General features: G+C 35.2%; 1 protein-coding gene across 1 annotated transcript; it reads left to right on the top strand.

Moving 5' to 3' along the window:
• Window positions 1-11,442: 11,442 nt before the first annotated feature.
• On the top strand, window positions 11,443-16,078 carry LOC125777372 (uncharacterized). Its single transcript, XM_049452135.1, has 3 exons — window positions 11,443-12,134; window positions 12,198-12,384; window positions 12,440-16,078. The coding sequence occupies exons 1-3, from the start codon at window positions 12,124-12,126 to the stop codon at window positions 13,016-13,018; spliced, it is 777 nt and encodes a 258-aa protein (XP_049308092.1). The 5' UTR covers window positions 11,443-12,123; the 3' UTR covers window positions 13,019-16,078.
• Window positions 16,079-16,288: the final 210 nt, after the last annotated feature.

The raw sequence follows: 16,288 nt of genomic DNA, 5'->3' as shown, positions 1-16,288 counted from the left end.
CAGCATAAACAATATGCTGCAATACATACATACACTCATACACATATATATAGTTATTTAAGATAGTTTTCTAATATATTATATAAGCAAGGAAAATATCAAAATAAAATCAGAATGAATATATTCTTAGCTCAAATAAGGTCTTGATTTTTTCCCCACCAGCGGTGTTATTTGAGTTTAACCATTTTACAAATCAAACATTTTTGGTCCTTCGAGCCGAATTTAGTGCTCGGCCAAAATTAGAAAGTCCTATGCTTACAAAACAGGCAATATACAAAAAAGCCCTGTTCAAAATACAGGCAAATTAAAACCAAAATAATTTCCCACTCCGCCACCACTCGATGGTAACGAATTTTAATTAATTATATTAAATTAAAAAGTTGATAAACGAAAAAAGGATTTTTTTTAACGTTATTTAACTAAATCAAAAATTTATTTTAATAAAATTGATTTAATTTTGTATGATAGTTTTCTTTGACTGGTGGTGAAAGGATTTAAGCTCAAAAGTAATCGGTTTAGCAAGTCCTGTTTTGTAGCGTCCCGTTAGTTCTATTGTGTGTGATTAAGTCGATTAATCTTAACGTCTTTATTGCTTGACTCAGCAGATTCTTATGAGAGCTCTCCAATTGAGACTGGTGCATATTGAATAACATCGGGAGCGTGAATTAAAATTATAGAGACTGACGAAGGAATATTTTGAAGTTAATTCCTTTGCAGGATCTAGCGCAAATCTAGTGCATTTAGGGTTCATAAAACTGATTCCTTTTGAAATTGAATTCGAACAGGACGGCAATAGCGGGTAGACGAAGGTCTGCAATTTTTCCTAATTTGTTTGTGCTCTTCACCATTTTGCGATTTTATTATCAGTTATACAAGGACGTATGTCGTGACAAACAAATTATTGTCTTTGTCAAATTATTATTTACAAACTTGTGCTTATATTCCCTCTGACCAGAACTGATATCAAAGCCACATATTCCTATTGATAATAGGTATGTAATTAGAGGACTCATTCCGTTCATTAATTACATTTATGACGAAATGTGGTCCAATAATTTTTTTATCTCAACTTCAACATCAGATTCTGAGATCTTTATTTGAAGGGTAACTGTTTTTCCTTTAAAATGTTATCATAGCAGGGTAAAAAGTTATTATCAAGTTTTTTGTTAACGAAGTTTCTAATAAGTTGATACTGATGTTTGGTTAAATTTGATTCGGTGATAAGAGATATTACTTCATACATTTTCTAAACACCAAAATTCAAAAATATAATATTTTATATAGGCGTGAAAGTTTACACCGATACGATGTGTCTAAATAAAAGTACGTATAAAACAAACTGTTGATAAAAGTGAAAAAATGATAAATTGAAAACCAAAGCTCAAATATGTATACTATATATATGTATGATGAAAAAACAAAACATAAAAAACAATAAAATTTATATATACACGTAAATACAAAATATTATAAAAAATAACACACACCAAATCGCATGCCTGGTAGAATAAGATGAAGAACGAAGAAAGTTGCAAAAAGTTTCAGCTAACTTAGAAAACATTAACTAATATAAACAAACTTGATTCATTTGAGGGCGAGACAGGGATCACAACTTTTTGTATACCTTAAATCGATGTATAAAGAAAAACATACCACTCAAAAGAGCACTTATAAGACAATAGTTTTAAAATAATAATATAACATATACCTCTATTATCAGTACTCATATCGATTTATGGGGATTGAACACGATTTTATATTGCAATTTAATTTATTATAAGACATAATTTTTAAGCTATTTTCATTGTATGTACAGTCCCCGTGTTTCTATTGTCTCACTCCTCTGGCTTTTCGTAGCCCCTACGAATGGGATAGAGCAAAAATATATTTTCCGCTAGTTTTATTGGTGTTTTAAGAAATATCTTTGAAACAAACAGTGGTAAATTTCAAATTTTTATTTTTTTTTTGGCCTATGAAATCGACCAGTGTGCAGCGGTAAGAATTTAAAGATTCTTATTTGAGTTTAACCGTTTGATCTTACAAATCAAACAAAGTGTGTACACAAGAAATATCACATTATTTTTATGTGTAAAGTGTTATATGATGAAAAAGCAACAACAAAAATTACTTTTTATTAAAAGGGTTGCCGGGTAAAAAAATAAAAAATCGTTTACTATTTTTGCAAAATTGTTGCTACGCTAGCCCTTGTGTTGCCACCCGGGTACCCGGGTACCCACCGGAGTGTATTTTGTTGAATAAAATTTTTTCTAAAAAAGATAGGCTAAAATCCTCTTGGATCCCCATGGTTTAACCGATTATCTAGCGAATTGTGCATTATACATAGTTTAAATTTTTTTCTAACTTCAGAAATGTTACATTTGAAAATAAAAACACGTCTCAGCCACCCGGGTACCCGGGTACCCCGACAGAAGTTCGGCGCAGTTTGTATAATACAGTATGATTTTAATTTTATTTTATATCTAAAAGGAGTAAATAAGTATATAACGGGTGATTTTTTTTGAGGTTAGGATTTTCATGCATTAGTATTTGACAGATCACGTGGGATTTCAGACATGGTGTCAAAGAGAAAGATGCTCAGTATGCTTTGACATTTCATCATGAATAGACTTACTAACGAGCAACGCTTGCAATTCATTGAATTTTATTACCAAAATCAGTGTTCGGTTCGAAATGTGTTTAATCGACAAATTTTGTTCAGCGATGAGGCTCATTTCTGGTTGAATGGCTACGTAAATACGCAAAATTGCCGCATTTGGGGTGAAGAGCAACCAGAAGCCGTGCAAGAACTGCCCATGCATCCCGAAAAATGCACTGGTGGGTGTGGTTTGTACGCTGGTGGACTCATTGGACCGTATTTTTTCAAAGATGCTGTTGGACGCAACGTTACGGTGAATGGCGATCGCTATCGTTTTCGATGCTAACAAACTTTTTGTTGCCAAAAATGGAAGAACTGAACTGGGTTGACCTGTGGTTTCAACAAGATGGCGCTACATGCCACACAGCTCGCGATTCTATGGCCATTTTGAGGGAAAACTTCGGACAACAATTCATCTCAAGAAATGGACCCGTAAGTTGGCCCACCAAGATCATGCGATTTAACGCCTTTAGACTATTTTTTGTGGGCTACGTCAAGTCTAAAGTCTACAGAAATAAGCCAGCAACTATTCCAGCTTTGGAAGACAACATTTCCGAAGAAATTCGGGCTATTCCGGCCGAAATGCTCGAAAAAGTTGCCCAAAATTGGACTTTCGAATGGACCACCTAAGACGCAGCCGCGGTCAACATTTAAATGAAATTATCTTCAAAAAGTAATGTCATGAACCAATCTAACGTTTCAAATAAAGAACCGATGAGATTTTGCAAATTTTATGCGTTTTTTTTTTTTAAAAAAGTTATCAAGCTCTTAAAAAATCACCCTTTATAAGATAACTACAACAAATTATGTTAATTTTTAATTATTTATTGATAAAAAAATGCTGTATATAATAATAATAATAATTTTATTTTGCGACATGAAGTTACAAAAAAATTAATGAATTTTTTGCTTTCTGCACAGTAAAATATAAGTAATAATTTAAACAAGGAAATTTGAAAAATTAAAAATTACTCATTGCAATGTAAACATTTAGAAATGTTCACCGAAAGCTGATCGCATACTCAACGCAGGATTTCAGTGTCCTTCGGCGTTTGCGAATAGTCTGCTCGTTACAAATGTAACAAGCTCCAAAAACAGCTCCACTCCCAGTGGCGCCTCGACATTTGTCATTTATGGGTACCACCTCTACTATTGGCTCATCAAAGAAACTTTCGACTGGGATTTTGGTAGAGTGGTTTCGCATTATTTGCTGATTCGGGACACGCTCTTCGATCATCGGCATTGCTCATTCTTCCCACAAATGTCGAAGGAAAAGTCTTCGTCTATTTGTTTTCTTGCAAAGCATGCTGTTATTCTCATAGTAGATAACATAAGCAGGTACATCTGCAATGTCGAGGATGTTGAAAAAGAAAGCCAGCGGTCATCTACACTTTCGCTGTTGGGTGGAGTACCTCGTACATATTTGATCCACGGTGTCAACGCCAGCTTTTGTTTGATTATAAAACAAAATCATTTCTGGTTTTTTGTGAGCGGCATCAGAAATTTCATAATCATAGTGCATCGTACTAATAAGTATTACAGCTTTGTTTTTCTTTTTGTTTTATTTTATTCATATTTTATGTTTATTTTATTCATATTTTTCGCATTAAAATTTCGATAGAATTAAAAACCCATCGTGGTAAATAAATCGTGTATTTATTTTATTTACATTACCTCAAAAAATGTGCTTTCGGTAACTCCTCCATCGTTTTATTTTTCTGAGGTATAATTATCTTTACTTATCACTTCACAAACTTTTTTCAATAGTATTGCAATAAATAAATAACTACGAATATCGATATGTAATGCACACACGCGAACGAACTATCCACACTGACTGGAGTGACTCCAGTGAGTCAACGACGGAAACTTAACTATACCGCTTATATTCGTTTCAAAGAATTCTGGAACGTTCCTGAGGTACAAAGCAATTCAGAGAGCGACCTGTTTCTCCACCACTTGAATTCCACGCAACTGGCCTTCGCAAAAACGAGAAATTTACGTTAGAGCAGCGCGCGTTTTATTCTTGATTTAGGACTATGAAGGTGTCTGTGCATAATTTATATGGTACATTCAAGTAGAAATACCTTTCTCAGATGTCAATAAATAGATCCTGATAGAATGCACTCAATTATTTTTACGTATAACGCACTTATACGCACGAATTTGCGTACGGGTACCCGGGTACCCTGGGCGGCAGACAGTGTGATTTTTTTTGGGTGGCAACACAAGGGCTAGAGACAAATATACATTATTTGAAGAAAATGCAATTCTTCTAAAGTGATATGGAAACCTTTGCAAAGGTTATCCTGTCGTAAGAGAAATTTAAAAGAATTACTTGGAATATATAATTTTAACTAAAAATTAATTATTAAAATTTTCTGCGACTTAAAACTTTTTAAAATAACATACCAACTTTAGAAAAGTTATCGGGACAAAAGGATTGCCAACTTTCCAGGATATTATACTATATAATAGTAGCTCCTTAAGTAAAGTATGCATGTGTATATTTATATATAAAGGACGTTATTTTATAGCAGGGTTGCCCAACTAAGAAAATAACAAGTAAAATAGTTAACACATTAAGAAAAAAATAAATGGAATAAGTGTATTTTTATGACTAGTTATAAGTCCTGCCCACAACGGCGCTGAAGGTACAAATCGTATATATTATCGTATATGAGTAAAAACACGTCAAGTGGACCCCTCATTTTCCACTTGATCATCGAATTTGAATGTGAGTATTTTTTCATAAAGTAGTCACCATGAACAAAATTGGCCGGGGATAAATTTTTTAAATTTTATTTTTAACAACAATTTTTTTTTATTGAAAATTTTTAGTACTTTTAGTTAAAAAATTAATAATTAAAAAACTGTTGGTAATTTTTTGATAAAGTTTTCAGAAGTTATAGTTCAATACTTGTACTTTCAGAAAATATGCATGAATTTTAATTATTTTATTTTTTCATATTGTTTATTAACTTTTAAATTAACAAATGAACATTTTAATGACTTCTCCCTCAAAAAATAATTTTTTTTTTCAGTAGTTTGCAATAAACATTCAAGTAACGAAATCCGCGAAAAAATTTGACTGATCGCAATTAGATTAAGCAAAAAAAAATGATAAGAAGAGAGTTTAAAGTTTCCAAACGCATGGTGACAACAGCAAAAAAAATAAGACAAGAACGAGGGTTCGCATCGCAGCTTAAAAGTAAAAAAGGAAAATCACTCACTCGGTCGTATTCTATCTATCAGAGCCGCATAATGCCTGGTATGAAGAATTATGTTTCGGTAATGGAGAATGAGAAGAAAATCCAGAAACAAAAGCGATTATTATTATATTGGGTTGTCAAAAAAGTTTTGCGGAATATTTTTGATTTTTTTTAATGAAATTGAAATGAATTTTTGATGACTCATGCCCAGCTCTTGACCAATGCTACGGCTGCTACTATGGCGGTCTCTTTCGACCAATTCAGCGATTATATCGCAATTTTCGACGACAGGCCTTCCGGAGCGTGGCGCATCTTCGACCACCTCTACAATTTTAAATTGCAATAAACTGGATTTAAAAAGGAATTAAAGAAAGGGGATAAAATTTCCAGAAAGCTCACATGACTTAATTAAAAGCTCTGTTTGCCAAGAGTCTGCATCACTGTGTTACTTTTCTGAGTGTACTAAGTGTCCAGGAGCTGAGAATATTATAAATAAATTGGAACTATTGCTCAAAGACCATGAAGTAAATGAAATTACATACAGCCATTGGAAAAGTACTGATAGGTAAAAAAATTTTCAGTCAAATGTTCTTATTTTCTTTTAAAATTCATTTGATGATTTTCTTGCACGATCTCAAGCGTCATATTTTACTGACAAGAAGGAATCTGTTGAGGATGGAGAATTTATCGTTTGCCTTGATTTTTCTGAAAATTATACATTTTCTGTTCAAAATGCCATCCAATCTCATCATTGGAATAACAGTCAGGCTACAATTCATCCTTATATTGTGTACTATAGAGAAAATCGAGAAATGAAACATTTAAGCTACGTCGTTATTTCGGAAAAAGTTAATCACGAAGCGAGCTCTGTTCACCTTTTTAATTTTAAACTTATTGAATGTCTAAAAAATAAGTTTGGAGCAGATAAGATAAAAAAAATTGCCTACTTTTCTGACGGAACTGCTTCTCAGAACAAAAATAAATATAATTTCGGGAATTTAATAAATCATAAAAAGGACTTTAACGTGAATGCGGAATTGCGACTTCTCACGGCAAAGGGGAATGTGATGGTTTGGCAGGAAGTTTTAAAAGGCAAGCCTTTCGTGCAAGTCTTCCGCGGGAAAGCGATAATCATATAACCAATGCAACTTCATTATTTGAATGGGGTAAGAATGCATTTAAAAAAATTAAGTTTGGTTTTTGCTCCCAAGGAGATCACGACTTCCATGAGAAGAAGTTCAAATCTCGTCATGACCAATGTGTAACTATAAAAAACACACGCCAATATCACCATTACAGAGCTGTTAACCCTTTCAGACCGTGATGCATCATTTGTGCGGTCAAGTTTCAATGTCAAGATCTCTACTATTTATGCACGTATGTTAAAAAGACCGAAATGCATCGATTGTGCTGATTATTGTGTACCTTTTCCTTTTGCACTGTTTCGCTATTCGGTTTACCGTTATCCACGTGGTGATGAAATTCTTAAGTCGTACTTCGATTTTTTTCAAATAGAGCTGCGGCAGTAAGTTGTATTTAATATTATTAAAATATTATTAGTGAAAAAAAAAATAGTGAAAAGTGCATATTATAACTAAAAACAATAGTAAGTTTCTAATATTTTTTTTTAAAAACGAATTGGGAGTGATTCAATACAAAAGTAAGTATGTTTTAAGCCGTACTTTTCAACAAGTGCATCAATTGTGCGTATCAGGTCTTAAGTAACTAAACACAAGTGCTTTTTCTTGCATTTCATTTCAAAGAAATGCTTACAGATGATGATATTTTGGCAGTGCTAGAGGCCTCATATGCCCCCGATTTTAGCAGCGATGATGAAGAACGAGACAAAAATTATGAGCCATCGGACAGCACCGACAGCGAAGGTGAGGAAGAAGCAGATATTGAAGGAAACGTAGGTGCAGTGCTTCCTGAGTTAGGTCACGAAGAAAATATTGAACCGGTTAGTACGATGGTGTGATATTTAGATGCAACTTCTGATAGACACTGTTACAGAGTTCAAGTCGTCGTCCCGATTTGGAGAAGGAAACCCTTTTGCCAACCACATTATCGATATGCCTGTTGGCAGAGGAAGTTGTAAGTTGAAAAATTGTAGTAAGTTTTCTTCAAATACTTCGAATTTCACTTTGGATACGATTTGATTTTTGCAGGACTATGCAGTAGATACGCCGACACCTCTAGAATATTTTGCTAAATATTTTGATAACGTATTTTTCGAAAATGCGGTTAATTGCACTAATAGATACGAATTTGCGAATTGCAGGTGGCATGTTAAAAACAACCACTAAAGAAATCAAAACATTTTTGGAATACACATTGCAATGGGTTGCATTCACTTTCCTAGAATTCGAATGTATTGGCAGAACAAATTTAAAATTCCACTGGTAGCGCAAACAATGACTCGCGACAGATTTTTTTTAAGTTAACAGAAACATTCCACGTCGTTTTTCCAAGCGACGTTCCTGAAACCCAAAGAAGACTCAATATTTTTTGGAGAGTGCAACCAATTATTGATGCAGTGCGGAATGCCTGTTTGAAAATTTCAAGAAAAAGGGGGGGAGCATATTCCATAGACGAACAAATGATACCCTTTTACTGGTCGTTGTCAAATTCGTCAAAGCTTGCCTAACAAACCAAGAGGCGTTGGATTGAAAAAACGAAGTATTGACCACATCAGATGGACTTGTTCTCGATTTCGAGATTTATCACGGCAAGACAACACCTCTACCAGAGGAAAATATTGGAATCGGTCCCGCATTTGTTTTGCGTCTGACACAAAATTACCAGAAGGATCAAAAGTATTTTTTGACAGATACTTTACTACTTTGCCGCTGTTAGACATGCTTCTCGGAAATGGAATTTACGGAACTGGAAACAATTATGCGAACCGCATAAAATGTGTCAGTTTGACTAACGACAAAAAATGAAAAGAGAGACATGGAGGTAATTTTGTGATCCAAATGACAAGTTGTCGTTTGTACATGGAAGGACTCAAAGTCAGTTTTGCTGGCCTCAACCGCATTTGGCTGCAGTCCAGTGGATGGACGTTCATCGTTGGTGCAAAAAAGAAAAAAAATTCATCCAAGTTGCTCGTCCAAATATAGTCCAGCACTACAATAAGTCAATGGGTGGTGTGGACATTTGCGACCAACAAATGGAAGCGTACCGAACATTTTTTAAAACCCCGAAAGTGGACACTAAAAGTAATTATCCATTTCATTGACTTAGCGTGTTTGCAACAATGCTTGGATGGAGTATCGTAATTTTTGTCGGGAAATTAGAATGCCACCAAAGGCTAAGTTTTCGGCTTGCGCTAGCAGAAGCTTTGGTAGCAGATCAAACCACACGAGCGTGGAGTGGTGCTCTGGATCGAATCAGGCGACGTTGGTTTTAACTCCACCTTCTAAACGATACCGTCCAGCAGACCAAACCCATTTGCCCTGAAAAGCGGCTAGATGGTATCAATCACTGGCCAGAAAAAAATCTGACCTAAAATCAGCCCGTATGTGCCGTCGAAAAGAGTGTACGTCACGTACGCGCAACGCGTTGCACCAAGTGCGATGTATATTTTATGCTTTAGTAAAGAAAAAATAATTGTTTCACTATTTATCACACGAAAAAATAAATAAACAGTTTAAATAGTTAGCATGTGTGGGTTTGTTTATTTCAAAACGAAATCAGACCGAGATGCATCAAATGTGCGGGTCCTCGAAACCCTAGAAGGAAATTGAAACACACAAAAATTTAGATGGCGAATATGTTTTTATATCACATAAAGACTGTATGTTCTAAAAATGGGGGAAAAAAATTCAGTATTTAGTGTCAGGTCTGAAAGGGTTAATAATACATCACTCGAGTACAAAGTTTTCTCAAAGCCCTTAAAATCGTTACCAATAAAGTTAAAAAAAAGAAATAAAAAAATAACGATATTTTTAATTAAAACATTAACTATTATTCCTTACTTATAATTGCGGAGTAAATCCAAAGGTAAGTCAATGATACGCGGCAGCGCGCTATACCGGCAGCGTTGACCGCCCGCCTTAAAAATTTTTTTGTTGCTTAATCTAATTGCGAACAGTCAAATTTTTTCGCGGATTTCGTTACTTGAATGTTTATTGCAAAATACTGAAAAAAAAATTTATTTTTTGAGGGAGAAGTCATTAAAATGTTCATTTGTTAACATAAAAGTTAATAAACAATATGAAAAAATAAAAAATAATTAAAATTCATGCATATTTGCGAAAGTACAAGTATTGAACTATAACTCCTGAAAATTTTATCAAAAAATTACCTTTGTAGTTTTTTAAATATTAATTTTTTAACTAAAAGTAGTAAACATTTTCTTAACATGTTTTTACTCATATATTAGACGAGTTTAACTGCAGATACCTCTATTTCAGCTGATATACTCGAAAGAGCAGATACTCTATATTAGACAAATCTCAAGATGTATTTCAGACAAGACTTGCTAAGCCAACAACTCATTGACTTCGCTCAAGTTGTAAAACAAGGTTATTGTTCTTGCTAAACTAAAACAAAAGGGCCATTGGTATCACCTAAGGTTATTGCCCCGGTAAACAAATGGGTCAGTGTTGTTGTCTTCTCTATACGTAAAATAATAGGTTACTGACTCGGCGATGTTGTCATCGCTAAATATAAAAAAGAATTTATACCAGGTGCAATCTGACATTTCCATTGGAAAGTTTGTCATTTTTTAGCATAATTGTTTTTTTACAGGGAATTAAAAAATTCATCTCGGCCAAAAAATGGAATTAACTCGTGAACATTTTCGTGTGATCATTTTTCACAATTTTCGACGTGGATTATCACGACAAGAGTGCATCTATGAACTGAAATCTTTGTATGGCTATGAAGCACCATCCTAGAGCACTGTGAAAAACTGGTACAACGAATTCAATCGTGGCCGACGCTCGCTCAAAGACGAATTCCGTGGAGGTCGTCCAAAAACAGCCGTTGTGCCAGAAAACATCGATGCCGTACGTGAACTGATAATGCAAGACCGTCATGTAACATACCTTCAGATAGAGGCATGCCTATGCATTTCTCCCACCAGCATACATTCGATATTGCATGAACACCTGGCCGTAAAAAAGGTTTGTTCTCGTTGGATACCGCGCAATGTGACAATCGCTCAAAAGAAGGCTCGTGTGGATTGGTGTAAAGAAATGCTGAAAAAATACGATCGCGGTGCTTTAAAAGACGTTTGTAATATCGTCATAGGTGACGAATCATGGATCTATGCGTATGAGCCCGAAACAAAACAGCAATCGACCGTGTGGATCTTCCAAGACGAGCCAAATCCAACGAAACCACGCCACGTTAGGACTCACAGCGGTGGCTAGTAGAAATTCGCACTCATATACGCACTCGCACAAGCTACCAAAATGAATTCACTTCAACACTGCGCGCACCGTTTGTGGATGACTGTGGTTTTTGTAGTTATTTGCAGTGTTGTTGTATAACAAATATGTTTATCTCGCAAATAAAATAGCGCGAGCATAGGCGCACACGAACGATGACTGCGGCTGACGCGCGACTGTCCGCCAACCCGTTATCCCTGCCACCGCGCAGCGTACTGGCTTGTATGTGTGTATTTTTTCCTTTGCATAGTGTATTTGCATAAATGTTTTGTTAGGCTTGAGAAAATTTTATTACCTGCAACAATAACATGCTGAAAAATACAATAACAATGTGTTCGTAATGAGGTTTTGCGGTGCGTCGCTGACTGTTCGTTTCGTCGCGCGCCGCCACAAGCCGCAACCAAAGCGGAAGCGGCACATTTAAATGCTGCGGTGTCATGTTAAATATTTGCACAAGAAATTATGTGCTAACTTCTATGGCGGCAACAATTCGAAACAACAACAAAAATTTCAAGAATAACACGGTGTGAATACAGTTGCTGCTGGAAAACTATGCAAGCGGAAATTTGCGCGCAACTTTTGCTGTTACAAGTGTGTGCACTGCTCGTCCATTATGCTATGCTTGAGCACGTAGAGATCTGAATCGTATGTTGGTATTGTCACTAGTGAAGCGAATGAAATTTTAGGCGAATTTCGCTATTGCGAGTAGCGAACGGACAGTAAATTCGCCACGAAGTGGCGAAAGAACTAGCGAAAATGAATATTTGATATTGCCACTTGCGAATTTATAAAATTCGCTTCGCCTCAACTGTCAAAATTTGGCGAACGTTTATTTAATTCGAGAACGTAATTAAAAATGGAGAAAACGTTAGTAAAATTTTAAAAATTTATTTATTGTATTTAATTAATTACAAATTTAATTATTTTTAGAATAAAACGAACTACTCAAAAGCAATTTGAAGTACTGGTGAGGTTGATGGAAGGAAATCCCGAGCTAGCCAGAGGAATGGCGCCGTTTGGCTCAACAAAAAAAAATAGGATGGAGTTGTGGGAAGGTATTGCTTCAGAGTTGAACAATATCGGCCCTCCAATACGTAGTGGAAGCGAATGGAATAAGGTAAGAATAAACAATTTTATATGTACATATCTGTATTGATTTGTGTATTTCTTAGGTTTGGTTGGACTATAGGCTAAAATTAAAAAGAAAAATTGCTGGTAATCGAAAGGAGATTGCAGCCACAGGTGGAGGACCATACAACCAACGGAGTTTAACGCCTTTGGAGCAGGCCGTGGACGAGCTGCTTAGCTTGCAACAGGCAGTAAATCCAAGCGGAGCCGCATTTGGTAGCACTACACCTGCACCTGCACCTGCACCTGCATATTTAGATGAAGAACATCTGGCAGAAGTCGAGGTGCAGCCTGAACAGGCTGGAAATGTTAGCATTTCGTCTAGGCAGGCACCTACAAGCAGAGTGGAGGACCGCGAAAATTTGCGTATGAAGGCTTTGGAGAAACAAGGAGAAACGCAAGAAAGCCTTGTCGGTATTATGGAGAACATTAATTCGGTGTGTAGTGAAATTTCTAGATACACTAGAAAAATTTACGAATTAAAAAAAGAAAAATTGGCGCTCTATAAAATGAAAGAAGAAAGAAAGAAGGAAGAAAATAATCAAAAAAATAGGCGACATAAAGAAAAAATTGAAATAAAACTAAAAGAATTGGACTTAAAAAAACTTAAATACTCAAAATAAAAAAACGTATTTTCTGCATATTCAAAATTAATTTCAGTTATTTTATTGTAGTTATGTTACATATATGCACATATATTTTAGGGATGCAACTAAACTATGACAATGCATTCGCAATTTGTCTTCGGCGAAGATCTGCTGCTGTTCCACTGAAGTTTCCTTCAACTGGCTCCTGTGGTACTACGACATCAACAAAAGTTTCTTCTTCAGGATCATTCACATTATATTGTTTGCAAATATTGTGTAAAGCACAACAAACATTTACAATAACCGTTGCTTTACTAGGAGGGTATCGTAGTTTACGTTCACCTAGTATACAACGAAAACGACATTTCAGCACTCCAATTGTCCGTTCAACTACGTTCCTTGCCTTTGCATGTTTCTTATTAAAATTTGATTCCACTGTTCCTGGGAAAGCGTTTCGGAAAGGCGTCCATAGATACTGGTGTAGTGGATAACCAGAATCACCTATAATATATTTAATTTTAGTATTTATGTATGTACATACACATATAAATTGTAGTTACCTAAGTAAACCGAATTATGATCTCCTCTTTGGTATGTTTGCTCCAGATATGTTTATAATGCGCTATTGTTCCACACAAATGAGTCGTGACTAGATCCTCCATATCTTGCATCAACACACCGTATAACCATATCCTGATCGCACGCCTGATAAAAATTAATTTTTTAAGACGAAATAATAATAAGTAATATTTTATTTATTTAGTTGCTACTTACAATCATCGCATTTATGCTCTAAAATCCTTTTCTATTCATATATAAGTGCTTGTTCTCACATGGAGCAATAATTGCAACATGGGTTCCATCAACGCAACCAACCACATTTGGAATTCCAGCTCTGGTGAAAAATTTTCTTCTTGTTGTTCGTTTCTGCTCCTCAGTTATGTCTGTTTTGATCCAGACACTGCACAAAGTGGATTCCAATATTGGAAGCATTTCTTTAAAAATCAACGAAACAGTGGGCTGCGCAATACCTAGTTGGAAATCATTTCCCACTGGTTGCTGATAGCTCCCATGAGCCAAAAATCTTAGGACGCAGCACAATTTCAACATCGGCGATACTGATGACGATAGGTTAGTCGGAAATTTTTCCTTTATGCTGTCTAGCACATACAAGAATGCATCCTTACTTAATCGAAAGTTTTCTTTAAATCTGTTAATAAAAACTTATGTGACGTGATATTTGTTTATGCACTTTTATAGCAATAGATACTTACAACACTGAAGAAAGTTCCATGAGATTAGAGTGATCTCTGATGAAAAGCCGCTGCCTAAGTAATTTCGTTGTTGTCCTTTCAATGTAACTGTCTTCAAAATATAAATCTACGTTGTTAAACATTTTTATTCACCTTTTTAAAACACCGTAAAATTTCAAAACACACAATAACGAATAAGCGAATAATAAAATTTAAAAACAATAACAATAATACGTCAAATATGTCAATTTCGGATGAACTCGTGTGACATTTCTCAATTATTTTAGTATGGTAACAAAAAAGTTGAGCGAATGTGTTCATTCGCCAGTCACAATATGAACATGGCGAATTTTCGCCTAAAACATTCGACTCGCCAATGCATTCACTTCGCCAGTGACAATACCAGCAGTAACGTAGCGCCTCTTTTTGGCTACCGACTGCGCCCTACAAATTTTGCGTACAGCTTTAAGGTAGTAGTCTGGTAACTTATGCCTATTTTCATGAACTAACAAATTGGAGGACTTTGAAAAAAAATTCCTTTTATTTTAGCAAAGAAAGGGTTGTAAAATAAAAAAAAAGGGGTGAAAAAAATTCTCGTTAGTACCGACAAGAATCATAATAGTTGTTCTACGCCTGTTAAAATTTGAAATCAATCGGTTTAGTAGAAAAAAAGTTAGGATCCGCGCCGACCAGAAAAAACAATGTTTAGAGAAAAACGCGTTTAAGTTCAACAACTCCGAGGTGCTCTAGGAAACTCGTTATAACTCCCGAAATTCTGTCTGAAATTTTCACAGTATATTCTCAAGACGTTGTACTTTCAAATTAAATAAAAAAATGTTTTCGATTGTTTGAACCCAAGTTACCAGACTACTACCTTAAGCGTACTTAGGCGACACTAAGCGTTTAATGAAGTGGGCGGTGGTTGCATTTAGCTGATGTGCTGTTGTGCTTGACTGTTGGCCGCCGTTAACCTTATTGACCTATTTTACAACGTTTAAATTGTTATCCTCTTAGCTCTGCTCTCATAGCTCTGAACTGCTTCGATAACTGATTTCTTTAATTTATACATTTTCATACCGAGAACTCTACAGTTATTGCATTAAACTCTCTCATTTATAAGCCACTCAGATTTTGCACACACATATTTTCTCCTTAGCACGCCTAACGTTGGGCCATGCTTGGCTGCCGCTAACGTCATTTCGCAACTCACGAAAACTACAAAATTCATACAAGATTGTGCGATAGTCTCAAAATTATAGCGCAAAACGCTTGACGCACTCTGACATATAAAACTCATTTCCGTAATTTTCAAGCATTCTAATGAGCGCAAGAGGATTCGTTGCATACTTCAGTGCGTAGCTTACGCGTGTCTTATAGTTCGCTTGACTTTCGTCTTTGTATTTTAGAAATATTAAATGAGTTGCTTAAGTTTAAACAAAAGATAATGAAATCTTTGCAAGCTGCTCTTCAAATCACAGATTGTTGCTTCTGGTGATTCCGTTTAAATGTAGACTACTTCACATAAACTTTTACGACTACTGCGTTTTGATAAGTTTGATGTTATAGTACGAGTATTATGATGTCTATGGACTTAAAGTGAGTCAAAATGTTAAGGAGATATACTCTTTGCTTTTCACTATAAAAGAGGGGAAATTTAAGATGTGAGAGGAAAAGAGTGGAGCTCTCGGTTTATTCACACGCCTACCTCAAATGTAGAATGTAGTCGAATGAAGGTAGCCAAAAATATAAAAAAACAAGTGCATTCACAAATAATAAAATTAACGGTAACTGTCCAAAAATATAAAACTTACATGAAAGTTATGATGAGGTATGACCAAGCGAATTTCGAGTTTCGGGATTTTTCATTTTGCTGATGCATGATTTGCATGATTTCTATCTAATTTTCATATAAAGTTTGCTGTCCCGTATTCATTTGAAAATCCCGAACACTTGGTATTATTAAAAATTGTTATTCTGATAGGTATCTCAAGGAAAATAGCAGATTTACAATTTGAAAGTTTCCGAATTTCTTCCATTTTCCATTAAAAAGAAA

Source organism: Bactrocera dorsalis, chromosome 3 (genome assembly GCF_023373825.1).
Source record: "Bactrocera dorsalis isolate Fly_Bdor chromosome 3, ASM2337382v1, whole genome shotgun sequence".
Lineage (NCBI taxonomy): Eukaryota > Metazoa > Arthropoda > Insecta > Diptera > Tephritidae > Bactrocera > Bactrocera dorsalis.
Note: the sequence above shows the minus strand (reverse complement) of the source record. Positions and strands in the feature narration are given on the sequence as shown.

Coding starts and splice junctions, on each gene's coding strand:
- LOC125777372 (XM_049452135.1), top strand. Junction 12,385..12,439: donor GTGGAAGCGAATGGAATAAG/GTAAGAATAAAC, acceptor TGTATTTCTTAG/GTTTGGTTGGACTATAGGCT.